This window comes from Chlorocebus sabaeus, chromosome 24, assembly GCF_047675955.1.
Source record: "Chlorocebus sabaeus isolate Y175 chromosome 24, mChlSab1.0.hap1, whole genome shotgun sequence".
NCBI classification, from domain to species: Eukaryota; Metazoa; Chordata; class Mammalia; order Primates; family Cercopithecidae; genus Chlorocebus; species Chlorocebus sabaeus.
Window position 1 is genome coordinate 8,889,125 of NC_132927.1, and position 13,818 is coordinate 8,902,942.

A 13,818-nucleotide genomic window follows, 5' to 3' on the forward strand; every position below is an offset into this window, starting at 1 on the left:
CTAATGGCAGCCATTGCCTGTAGGTTTGTATTTCAGTCCTAATATTTCCACCTGCTTGCTGAACATCTCATTCTGAGCATCCCACCACTACCTTAAACTGATAGATTCAAATCCAGATGATATCTCCCATCCACTTGAACTGCTCTTCCTATACAGGAGTATACTCCTACTCCTGTTGATGGTATCATGGGTCTTTTAGTTACCTAGAAGGGAAGAGGAGATTCCATCACCGAGTCTTCTTCCCCAATCCCCTATTTAATGAGTAAGTTGCCAAATTATTTTCATTGTGCATCTTAAATATTATTTAATCGTGCTAAGTTTCCATTTGTAAAATATAGTAACTTTTTAAAGTATCCACTGTTATAGATGCTAATAATTTTTTTTTTTAACCAGAGATTGTGTTACTGTTTCTAAAGGACTAAGTTTTCTTTAACCCTTTCTATCTTTGGACTAAGATAGAATATGAGAAAAAAGTTAAGACAGTCTGCAGAGAGATTTAGACTGGCAAAGCCATTCAACCTTAGCAAGAGGAACTACTTTGGTTCTATTTTTATCATCTCATTTAGGAATGAATCACTGAAAACAGAAATAGAAATAGAGATGAATAAGAAAGACCTGTGCCATCTAATTCATCTCCTTGTTAGTGCAGGGAAATTTCCTTTGCCAAATGCTTGTGAGGTATTATGCAATAAAAGTCATAGATTATAACATTTCAATCATTTTGTAAGGTGACTATTTTTGGAGTTACTCTCAGCTTTGTTCTCTGAATTTCTTTTCATATATCCCTGTCATATGTGAAGTATATCTCTTTGTACACAGAAATGGCTGAGGATCACAGTGATGAATGCAGATTATTTTTCTGTACTGGTGTTGAGTCTATATGAAGTTGACTTCTCTGTTTATGATCCTTTTTGTGACCAGTGGCACACATTTGTGAGGTCACTACGCAGAATGAACCATGGTCCAGCTTGTGACTTAGGATGGTTAAAAACTAACAGGAACCTTTAGATATCAAACATGTCCTTTGGCGCCTAATGGCACAAATGCATTATTCTAATTGGGTCAGTGGAATACTTAGTGTGGGTATAATACTCATTAAGCTCTGTGGCTTTGCATTGGAAGTAAAGGGGTGGCATTTTGGAGGAGTATTGTTCTTAAGTTCTTTGACTATTGCTCAATATCTCTGTAATCTCATTTATCTCATAAAAGTTTGTATGTTCTTCTAAAAGATTTATTCTGTTGTGTTTCTTATTGTTGACTTTTTACATTTAGTTTTATCCTTTTAAAAATAAAACATTATTTCATCAGTAGTTATCATTCTTTCAGGTTCCATGATGTTTGCAAACCTCTTAGTTGGCAGTCTTCTATATGTGCTGTTAACATTCTGCATACCTCCTTTTCCACATCATCAATAAAGATACTAACATCACTAGATCTAGCATTTTCTTTGTGCCTTCCCGCCAGCCATACCCCCTACTCCCAACTGAATGTACTCCATATAACATTATCCTTTGTTTATAGTGTTTGACATAGTTCTTAATCCAATTGAGTGTCTTCTTATTCAAGTCAATTATTTTGGGCAAAGCAGTTCACATGAACCAACAAATAGATTGCAGTTTTGATCTGATTTCTGAAACTTCAATTATATAACTATAGTTATTTTAACAGTGTTTCTTTAAATTCTTTCTCAGCAACCCAGAGCATTCGTAATTAAGTACTTATAAAAAGCAACAACATAGGAATTCTAGAATGGTTTGAGACCTCATTTTTCTTTTTTTCTTTTCTTTTTTTAAATTGAGACAATGTCTCACTTTGTTGCCCAGGCTAAAGTGTAGTCAAGCAATCTTGGCTCACTGCAACCTCTGTCTCCCATGTGCAAGTGATTCTCCTGCCTCAGCCTCCCAAGTAGCTGGGACTACAGACATGCACCTGGGTAATTTTTGTATTTTCAGTAGAGACGGGGTTTCGCCAGGTTGGTCAGGCTGGTCTCGAACTCCTGACCTCAAGTGATCCACCCACCTCAGCCTCCCAAAGTGCTGAGATTACAGGCATGCGTCACTGCACCCGGCCTGCAAGACCTCATTTTTTCATAGGCTACCCATTTCCTTTATAGAGTACTAATTTGGAATTTAAGCAGCTGCCACTTTATAATATTCACTTTTTCTCCATAGTTGAGGCTGTGAAACTAGAGATCAGGCAAAAGGCCTTGGTCAGCTGTGGATACTAAGAGTAGAAGGTCATGTCTGACCCGACTTTTCTTCTTACATGTTACAGAATTCTGGCAATTACTTAACAGCTGACCCAGAAATGTTTTTCCTAGAATATATAATAAAATTGTAAAGTAGCGATTTTAAGGTTTATGAGAAGTGTTAATGGACATGCTTGGATTTAGTGAAGCACACTGAAAGAAGAGTCCTTTGGTCTACAATGTACATGACCTCAGCATTGCTCCCTTCCCTTTACCATGGCCAAGCATGCCCCTGAGAATATATCATTCTCGGTCTCATCTGGTGTTCTAGGGAACCTGAAAGCCACAGGAATCAGAACAGCTGCAATAAATAAAGCATCTATTTAGTACAGTTTCATGCCAAATATTATTCAGCATTCTTTTGGCCTTAGTTTGATAGAAAACAGCATGGTGAACTTACTACCTCTCCTTTACTGCAGTGAGCCCTAAGTATGAAAGATTTAACAATTCATACCTGCATGTAAGCGAAATCACTATTTGCATTACTTTAAAATTATTAAGACAGTAACACAGACAACCAAAAAATGTAATAAAGTCTATTGTGATTATTGAAGAGGTACTGGAGTTAACACTAGGCTTTTTTATTCTCCATAGGGAAAATAATAGAGAAGCATTTAGAATATGTGTCCATACAAATGTGTGAGTTGGAGAGGGATTTTTAAAAAATAAGTGTTACATATGTGACAATATAAGGAAGAATATTATTAAGGAATTTCACAGAATTTTTATGTAAAGTCTTATCATACAGTATTATGATCTCAGGGATATTTTGTGATATTTACAGAGTCTTCTGAGGGTTCATTTATTCAGGTCATATTTTAAGGAAGAACTTATAAGATTCAGATCTAAAATATAATTCTGTAATATGCCCAACTGATCCCATTAAATCCAACTCGAAAAGAAGCGGTATAATGATGTGAAGAATTCCCATTCTTTGAGCTGTTACACCTCACTTGAAATGCATTCCTTCTGGATTAAAACAGCAATTTCTCTTTGTTTCTCTTTCCAGGCTGAGGTTCAACTATGCTACCTGGAAGCACAAAGAGATGCTGTTGAGCAGATGTCCCTCAAGCTGTACAGCGAGCAGTATACCAGCAGCAGCAAGCGAAAAGAAGAGTTTGCTGATATGTCAAAAGTTCATTCAGTGGGAAGCAATGGGTAGGGAACTATTCTTTTTGTTGTTTTATTCTCACTAATCTACTTTTTCAATGATTTTCCACTGGTAGGTGTTAGGAAGGTATTTCCTCTCTAGCTAACAGACAAGGAGAAGCTCAGTAGACTAGGCATTTATGTTATTTCCCATTTGTGCAAGAATTGAAGACTGGATTTCATCAGCCTCTGCCATCTAACCCAGAACTTTCTGACTCATTATTAATTTGTAAAATACAGCGTTGTGATTTTATAAGTGTTTTTGTGACTACAATGTGCCTTTAGTATTGATCTGTCTTCTTTATAATTTTTTCCTTGTGTTTGCTCTTTTTCAGATTTCACAATTTATTTTAAAGCCTATTTGAGGACTTTTAAACACCAGAACCACACTGGAAACTTGGTAGAACATAATTTTCCTGAATAATGTAGAAATGTAATAATTGTTTAGAGACCATGGGTTAGCCACTTAGCTTCACATGAAGTCAATTGGAATAGGCTAGCTCTTGAATTCATCTATAGTATGTGAGAGGACCCAACACCTTCACTGACCCATCAACAATTTCATTCAGCCTGGGACATATGGCTGTATTTATATTATACTAACTATTCATACTATTGGACAGTTAAGTCACATATTTAGATAATTCCAAATGACTTTTAAAATGATGTGAACATTGTCTATATATATATGTATATGTATATACACATATATTTTTTTCTTTTTTTCCAGCCCAATTGTAATATTTAATAGGTGATTTTAGAGAGTAAAAGAGTAGTGATGAAATTGAATTATTTCATAGTATTAATAATTTGATAATAGTTATGCTCATAAAAATGGAAACAGTAACCTATTTTACTTTTAGACTTGTACCAGACAACACAAAGGAGAAATTATTCCCCAAAGTTACATTACATGTTAATAGCATTATATAAACCTATGGGATGTAACTCTAGCCAAAATATTTCTTAAAGTGACAAGAGGAAAGAAGCCTTTTCAAGCACTTGTTTGCATTTATTTTTTTAAGTGCTTATAGTTCTGACTGGAACTACAATCCTCATATAAAGTTTTGGGATAAATTAAGTACACTGATGAAAAATTCTTTCTTATTATAAAAACCCAGTGTCTAAGAATACAGGAAATAACTCCTGTATTTTTGGTCATTCAGAGCCATAATTCTGTTTAGGAAATGAAAAGGGAATTTTCAAGTTTTCACATTTACCTATTTCTATAACTTGTTGCTCTATCAGTATATTTTAATACATGAGACATGTTATATATGTAGTCAATTCATCTTACTTGATTCAGTAGTCATTTATTCACCAGAGGAAAAACATAGCAGCAAATAAGAAAGAAAAAGTTAAATCTCGAAGCATGAACAATAAACTGCTTTGAGGCCTTAATGTGCTTTAATTTCTCTAAATGCCTAAATAGCCTCTGGTGTACATGCAAGCACAAACTTTAGGTCACATTTTCATGTTTTGTAAAAGCCCTGGGGATTGAGCAGCACCACGTGCTTCTGACCCCGGATTCCAGGGACCCAACCTGAGCACTCACTCTGGGCTCCACAAATCATAAATCTGCCCTGGGAATTGCTTAGTTAACAACAAGCATTGTTCTGTGAAGTGGGAGTAGGTGAACTTGCCTGATATCCTTTGTTTATGCTCCTTGGGGTGCTGAAGGCTGTGCATTGTGCAGAAATTTAAGAGTGTACTGAAAGAAAGCCAGCCATTTAATACTAAGGACAAAAACCATATACTCCTTTCTATTTTCTGTTTACATACAGAAAAGCATTGTTTGAGAAATGTATGTGGGTGAGGTTATCTGGGGTGTCCTGCCCTTAAAACTCTCTGTTCCCACAGTCAAATCCTTAATTCTAAAGCCTTAAGAAAGTAGCTTTGTAAAATTATCTGCTCCAATGATACATAAACTTCATTAATCATTCTTTTTGTTACATAGAATGAACATTGTTTCCAATAAGTAATTGTGGGAATGGTGTGGGCTTTCAAGGATCTTCATTCCACATGCAGATATCCAATGCACTAAAGAGAAAATTAAGTTGGTGATACAGTTCATGTCATTTTATTTCCTTCTCATGCCTACAAGCATGCTAAAAAGATTATATGTACTAATGTAGTTGAAAAATGAATAAGACTACCCCAGGGAAGACTGAGCTGCTACACTGAATGGTGATCTTAAGTTTCTGAGAATTTTATGTAGCCAAAATAACTTTTAGAAATGAATTTATAACCACTTTAGCCTGACAAAAAGTTATATATCAAGGTGATATATCACAGCTTATATATTATACAACTCTGAATTGTGTGGTTAGCAGTTATGAATATATGTGGTAGGAGGATTTCCCTGAACATACGTGAGGCTGTATGAGTTCTAGTAACAGAGTTTATTCACCTGTGGGAAACACTTGGCACTGGCTCCAGCATCCCAAAGTGGAACCATAGCTCCTGGAGGGACCTGCAATGTGTGAGTCTCTGGTGATGAACAAAAGTAGCAAAAGTCAGTGCTTTTCAATTTAGGTGAAAGCACTTACCAGTTGCCTTTTTTCACCCAATAAATATTCATTGAGGGCCTACTATGTGCATGGCATGATACTCTGAGCATAGTTTATCAAGAACACTTACTTTCTGTGTATTTTGTAAAGTGTAACCATCTCTTTTTCAGATACCTTTTCCTATTGAGAGGTTATCTGATTTTATTTTTCTAATGAATTTCAAAGAGTCAGTTTAATTTGCTAAGTAGTATCATTCTTGATGTCAAAACTGAGTGTAGATTAAAAACCATGTCTTTTGTTCAGTCTATGTAAAGGAGAGAACTGAGAGGCACGGATAGAAGGTTTAAAGTGGAGTTAAGACCTTGAGTCAGCACTCTGAGTCAAGAATGCAGGAGATAATCTATAAAGTTACTCTTTGCCCTCTCTGTAAGGATTTATCTGGATTCTTAATAAGCTTTTCCCCCAAATCTGGTGTTGTGCATATTCCATACTGTATGAAATTTGAATTAAGGTATCTTCCTACTATGGAGAAATGGAAGTCTTAAGTAGAGTTCATTAAAACCGCAAGGAAGTTTGGGGCAAAACATTGCAGAGCAGTTTTAAATCAAAACAAAATTAACTCATTCATTAATTTGACAAACTTTTTTTTTTTTTTTTTTTTTTTTTTTTTTTTTTTTTTTTTTTTGAGATAGGGTCTCATTCCCATTGTCAAGGCTGGATTGCAGTGGTGTGATCTTGGCTCACTGCAGCCACAACTTCCTTGGCTCAGGTGATTCTCCCACCTCAGCTTCCTGAGTCGATGGGACTCTGGGGTGGGGCACCATGCCCAGCTAATTTTTATATTTTTGGTGGAGACAAAGCTTCACCATGTTGCCCAGGCTGAATTTGACAAACATTTTAAAGTACTTTCCATATGTCAGGCTCTTGAAGTACAGATATTAAAATGGTGGAAATGAAATGGTTCCTACATTTCAGAAGCTCACAGTTTGGTAGAAGGGACCAGATCTCTGTAAACAGCATGGAATAAAGCATTTTAAGTGTCAAGTTAGAAATCTGTGTAGGGAAGAGGGGAGGGCTCATTGAAGGCAGAGCTCAATTCTGACTGTGTCAAGTAGAATTAGAGCAGGTCAGGAAAGAGCAGAGAGAGAAGGCTCTGGAGATGGTTTTTGAAAGAGGGCTAGGTCAGCAGAAGTGCTTTTCAATTTAACCAGAAAAACACATATTGAGCACCTACAAAGACATACCACAGTCCTTGCCTTCATTGAATTTACAGTCTAGCAAGAGACTGTGGCATGAAGCCGATACAGATCTGTGCAGTGAGAGAGAAGGGGAAACAGAGAATACTAGGGAGCTTAGAACAAACAGGATGAGCTCTACAAAGCAGGGCTGCATCTCTCATATTCACTGCACTCTCTCCTGCATCTGGGGCAATGCCTGGCAAGTGCTAGGTACCCAACGAATGAATGGATGCATGAATGAATAAATAAAACTGATCCAGGGCTAAAAGGGAGGAAAGGTCTGGAATCATCAGACTGCTTACTGTTTCATAGGTCTGAAGAGGAGGATTGAAGTTAAAGGAGGTGTGAAAAATAAGGCCGTGGAAGAAGGTGAAGTCCAGATCCAGAAGTTAGTCATTGAATTCATGGTTCTTAACCAAGATAGTGCATCAGGACGACCTGTGGAGCTTTTAAGCAGAAAGAAAGCCAGTCTTCCCCACCCTACTGAAAATTTCGATTCAGTAGGCAGAAGTAGATGATAGTGATTAGGTTCTAATGCTCACCAGCAGTTGAGAACCATTGCCTCAGTGGTTTTCAAAGTATGGTCTCTGGACCACCAGCAGCAGTATCTCCTAGGAATGTGTTAGAAATGTCATTCCTAGGTCCCACTTCAGACTTATTAAACTAGAAAGTCTAGGGGTGGAGACCAGCAATCTTTGTTTAACAAGCATCCCAGGTGATTCTGGTTTTTCCCTTTTGTATTTTGTTTTTTGGTTTTTGTTTTTGTTTTTGAGACAAAGTCTTGCTCTGTTGCCTAGGCTGGAGTGTAGTGGCATGATCTTGGCTCACTGCAGCCTCCACCTCCTAGGTTCAAGTGATTCTTGTCCCTCAGTCTCTCAAGTGTCTGGGATTACAGGTACATGCCACAATGCCCGGCGAATTTTTATATTTTTAGTAGAGACGGGGTTTCATCATGTTGCCCAAGCTAGTCTCGAACTCCTAACCTCAAGTGATTCACCCACCTCAGCTTTCCAAAGTGCTGAGGTTACAGGAGTGAGCCACCACACCCAGACCCTCCCAGGTGAATCTAATGCTGAAGTTTGAGAAGCACCACTTTAGACGTTAAAGACTTTTAGGTTGACAGTTAACGGAGTACGTGGATACTAGATGGCAACTGAAGCCAGAAAGTATCAGTAAACTTCAGTGGCCCATGGGATGAAGAGCGTGAGGGAGAAGGAACCATTCTGATGCTCCAGATATTGGCTCCAAGAGAAAGAAAACAGGAATACTTGGATTCAAGTGATTTTGGTGTCATTCAACATGTAATATTTATTTAGCTCCTATTAAGTGCAGGCTGTGTTAGGCACTGGGGACATAGAGGCAGTGGGACACAAAAGGTGATAGGTATATGGAAATCAGGAAAACCTTCCAGAGAAGTGTCATGGAGGATGGCCCAGGGTCAGAAATGACAAGGGTGTTTCTCACAGAGGAGGCAGTGTGTGCAAATAGCCGGAATGACTAAAGGATGCCCAGTATGACTAGATTAGTAGTTTGCAACAATTATCTACTAACTGTGTGGAGAATAGATTGGTTAGGCCTAGGCTAGACAATGCTCAGTTAAGAGGCTATTCCAGTCATTCAAATAAGAAAGAGGCCCTGAGCTAAGACAACAGCAATAGAAACTGAAAGAAGCTGCATTGACAAGCCTTGGTCACTGGGTAGATGGGGTTGTTGAGGGAGGGGTTATTTGAGAATGGACCTCCATATTTCAGACTCGTGCACTCTAGGAGACAGATGTGGCATTCACTGAGGAGGGGAATGCAGAGGAAGAGTAAGAGGGAGGAAGAGCGGAGTATTTGAGACATAGTTCTTTCTATGGTCTCTGAAACATCTAAGTAGAAAAGCCCAGAAAGCAGATCTGGAGGTCAGGAATGTTTTGGGCTCCTCAGCCAACATGAAGGACACTGTGGTAACTATGGGGTAGCAGAGGCTGAGAGAGCCAAGAATTTACCTTGTGGCAAACTATGCCCTCCCTGCCAGGTGAACATAACATTGTCTTTAAGGAATGCTTATTTTTAAAACTATAGGTAAGCAGAACATTTTTATTTCAGTCAGAGTATTTCCTGTTGTAATATGCAAGAATTACAAAATAAAGACTACGCCATTGAGAATTCCAGGTAATATCTTGATTGACAGGAATTGAGGACTACAGTTGACTATTATTTTCTCTCTTGAAGCTATAGGTAAAAGCTCCTGATCCTAGATATTAGATTGCATTGAGTCTGCTCAGATTGCTTCCAACTACACAAATAATGTTTATTTTTAGGGATAAGCCAAGCATTCACTATAGTCTAATTTCCTAAGAGGAGAGAGAGCAACTAGATTAAAAATTAAGAATAGAATTCAAGTTAGCTCTCTGCTGCTTTTTAGCTATGGAACCTTGATTGGTACATTTAATCTCACCAAGATGTAATATCTTAGTCTACAAAATGGGAATCATTATTCTAGTGTACTTCATGGTTTTTTTTTTTTTTTTTTTGAGAAAGGAAATGCAATAATTGATAGGAAAATATCTAAAATACCTAGAATGCAGTAGATAATATGAAAAATCAGTTAACAAAATATTTATTTTCCAACTACTGTGTTGCAGGCAGTAGTATGAGATGCTAGCAATGAAAAAGATACATAAGACTTAATCTCCATGGTCTTCAGCGTAGTGAGAGAGAGAGACGTTTAGATACATCCTTATAAAACAATGGGCAGGGCTGGGCACAGTGGCTCACGCCTATAATCTCAGAACTTTGGGAGGCCAAGGCAAGAAGATCATTTGAGCCTGGGAGTTCAAGACCAGCCTGGGCAACATAGTAAGACCCCCGGCACCCTGCAACCTACCAAAAAATTTTTAAAGTAGCTGGGCATGGTGGTTTGCACCTATGGTCGCAGTTACCTAGGAGGTTGAGGCAGGAGGATTGCTTGAGCCCAGGTGGTTGAGGCTATAGTGAGCTGTGATCACGCCACTGCGCTCCAACCTGGGAGACAGAGTGAAACCATGTTTCGAAAAATAAATTACCTAATTAAGAAGGGGGAAATTTTAAGATATAGAGTGTTACGGTAGTACTTAGAAGGGCTACCTAATCCAGCCTAGCTGAAAGGGGTCAAGAAGGCTTGGGGGAGGAGGGAACATATGAGTTATCTTAAAAGATGCATAGATTTTAGCCATTAGAAGAGGTCTGTGCAGTTCAAATGACATTTATTCAAGTCAGGCAATAACAAATGCTGACGAGGATGTAAAGAAAAGGGAACCCTCATACACTGTTGATGGGAATCTAAATTCATACAACCACTATGGAGAACAGTTTGGAGGTTCCTCAAAAAGCTAAAAATAGGGCTACCATACAATCTAGCAATCCCACTGCTGGGCATATACTCCAAAGAGAGGAAATCAGTATATTGAAGAAATATCTTTACTCTCATATTTGTTGCAGCATTGTTCACAATAGCCAAACTTTGGAAGCAACTTAAGTGTCCCATCAACAGATGAATGTATAAAGAAAATGTGGCACTTATACACAATGGAGTACTATTTAGCCATAAAAAAGAATGAGCTTCTGTCATTTGCAACAACATGATGGAACGGGAGGTCATTATGTTAAGTGAAATTAGCCAGGCACAAAAAGTGAAAGATTGCATGGTCTCGCTTTATTTTTGGAATCTAAAAATCAGAACGGTTGAAATCATGGAGACAGAGATGGATGGTTACTAGAGACTAGGAAGGGTACTAGGGCATCAGAGTGGGGGAGGTGTAGGTGGTTAATGGGTTAAAATAAAATACAAAGAATGAATAAGATATAGTACTTGATAGCACAACAGGGGCGCTATAGTCAATAATAACTTTATTGTACATTTTAAAATAAAGAAAAGAGTATAATTGGATTGTTTGTAACACAAAGACTAAATATTGAGGGGATAGATGCCCAATTTTCCATGATGTGATTATTACTCATTGCACTCCTGTACCAAAATAATTCATGTACTCCGTAAATATATGTACTTACTATGTACCCACAAAAATTAAAAATAAAAAATTTGAAATAAATAAAACAAAAAGTAGAAGAGGGATATGTAGAGGGAGGGTGAGGATTTCAGCCATAAGACAGGAACTAGGTAGGGGGAGTATCTGAATGTGTTGAGGTTTACTACAAATAGTTTGATGCTGTTGAAGCAGAAGATCATGGAGGTGATTTCTGTCTCCGCTTCCTAGAATTAGAAGGATTCCAAGAGAGTTTTTAAGGGACTTCCACTCCTGTGGGAGAAGTTCCAGTCTCATCAGTTGTATGCCTGACTTCCTCTGGCTGTGGATGAAATTGGGCAATGTCTACAGCTAGAGATATAGTTGAGGTTTATGCCTTGTGTCTGAGAATTCAGGAATAGTTCACCCCTCATCACACAAGGGTTTAGTATAAATTTTCTTCCCAATGGAAACAGTATATATAGGTTAATTCCAAGCACAACAGGCTGAATAAAATGAACTTTAAATTAAAATAGGATTATAGGCTAAAAGTTCAGCAGGAAAGATGAGTTCATTTTCTTTTAGGAAAAGAAGTGCCTCTAGATGGGTGTGAAAGTATATATAAATATAACATCCCCAAAGAGAAGTGATATTGACAAGTGAAAACAAATGAATCACGATTTAAAATATCACTTGATTAAAGACCAAATTTGTTTATCTAAATTAATTAAACAATAAGATATGCCAAATGACTTTAACCAAATGAGAAGCGATATAATCACCCTGGATTTCCTGCCATGGGTTAATCTTTCTGGTTTTCTGTTGAGCAACATGCAAAATATTCATGCTCTCTCATACTATCTCTCTCTCTCTCTTTCTCTCTCTCTGTCTTTCTCTTGTTTTTTCTTTCTCTCTCTTACAAACACACATACTCTGACCATTTTGAATTTCTGCCCAGTGGGTATTTTTAGAACACTGCTACATAAAGTGTTTTCTTTTTGGTACACACCAGCCATAAAATGATGTGCTATTCTTATGTGTGCCAATGTTGATAACAGTCTCACATATAGATTAAATCACTAGACAACCCAAAGAAATCTTATTTCCATCCTGCATTTCTACTTCCTTCCCTTGACTCTTGCCTTACCTCAGTCTAATAGAAGATCAGTGTTCAATTCAGGCCCTTTTTGTGCTCTGGAACTGTTAAATAGTAAGGTAACAATGTAGGCTACAGTGAAAAGGAGCAAAATGTGCCTGTCTACTTCCTGTATAAGTGATATTCTGACCACTATGTAATTATTGAAATAGGTCTTTCTGTACTAAAACAAACAAAAAAATCTTACCAGTAGAAATGTGTTCACTTGGGTCATGATATTATACCCCTTTAATGTGAAATATGTTAAATCGATTGTAGACCTAGATAGTCTTCCACTTCACTGATCTGATGCCATTCATGCCAAGAGCCAACAAAAGGCAAACCAGAGAGGTAGAAGCATGCTTTTGGGAGAAGTATGACTTCAAAGTTAACAGTGTACTCAACTAATGAAGATATATATACACACACACACACACACACATGCATACACACTATATTATATATATAAATATATATATACTATATTATACACACACACACACACACACCCCACACATCTTTCATGATAACAATGATCAATTTTTGTACTGTTTTGGGGAGTTGATGGGGCCCATTGGAAAAGGGGAAAGTTGCCAACAGGGACAATGAGAAGGCGCCTAAAACAAATCTCACTTACTTCATTTTAGTATACTGAGGTTAGCTCTTTTCTTTCAAATGTATTCCTTTATTCATTTTCCTATCCCCTTCAACAAAGGATCTGAGTCAACTTACAAAAATATTGACAGTAAAATAGAATAAATGTTTGACTGAAATAATTTAGGCAAAAGTAAAGTAAGAAAATAAACAAGGCCGGGCGCGGTGGCTCAAGCCTGTAATCCCAGCACTTTGGGAGGCCGAGATGGGCGGATCATGAGGTCAGGAGATCAAGACCATCCTGGCTAACACAGTGAAACCCCATCTCTACTAAAAAATACAAAAAACTAGCCAGGCGTGGTGGCGGGTGCCTGTAGTCCCAGCTACTCGGGAGGCTGAGGCAGGAGAATGGCGTAAACCCGGGAGGCGGAGCTTGCAGTGAGCTGAGATCCGGCCACTGCAGTCCAGCCCGGGCTACAGAGCAAGACTCCGTCTCAAAAAAAAAAAAAAAAAAAAAAAAAAGAAAATAAACAAATGTATATCCTATGTGTGTCCTCAAGAAAGGCTATGATTTGGCTCTGGGCTATCCACACCCAAAGAATAAAATGAAATTTGATCTATCAGAGAATTCATAGTGTCCTATGATTAAAAATAATCTGTATCAGATGATGCACAACTTCTTATGCTGTTGAGACCTGAGAGGAATTTCTACTGCAGCGCTTTAAGGCAGAGACAGGTGTCTGTGATACTACATCCATGCAAGAGAAGTCAAATCCCCAAAGCAGTTTTTTGATGTAGGCTGCAGAAGTGATGTCAAAGCACAATTCAGTAAGAACAGTTCTATAAGTAACTAAAATCTTGTAGTCCAAGCATAGCACTCTCTGGGTAGGGTCAGTCTCAATAAAGGATAACTTTTCATATTAATTGTGCTACCAGACTTTTGCCAGGATTTGGTA

General features: G+C 37.8%; 1 protein-coding gene across 3 annotated transcripts in view; it reads left to right on the forward strand.

Moving 5' to 3' along the window:
- Positions 1 to 13,818, forward strand: part of AKAP6 (A-kinase anchoring protein 6) — a 636,231-nt gene that overhangs the window by 464,912 nt on the left and 157,501 nt on the right. For all 3 annotated transcript variants that reach the window (XM_073010910.1, XM_073010912.1, XM_073010911.1), the window contains one exon: positions 3,258 to 3,406. In XM_073010910.1, the coding sequence (XP_072867011.1) occupies positions 3,258 to 3,406 (149 nt within the window). The remainder of the gene's footprint in view (positions 1 to 3,257; positions 3,407 to 13,818) is intronic.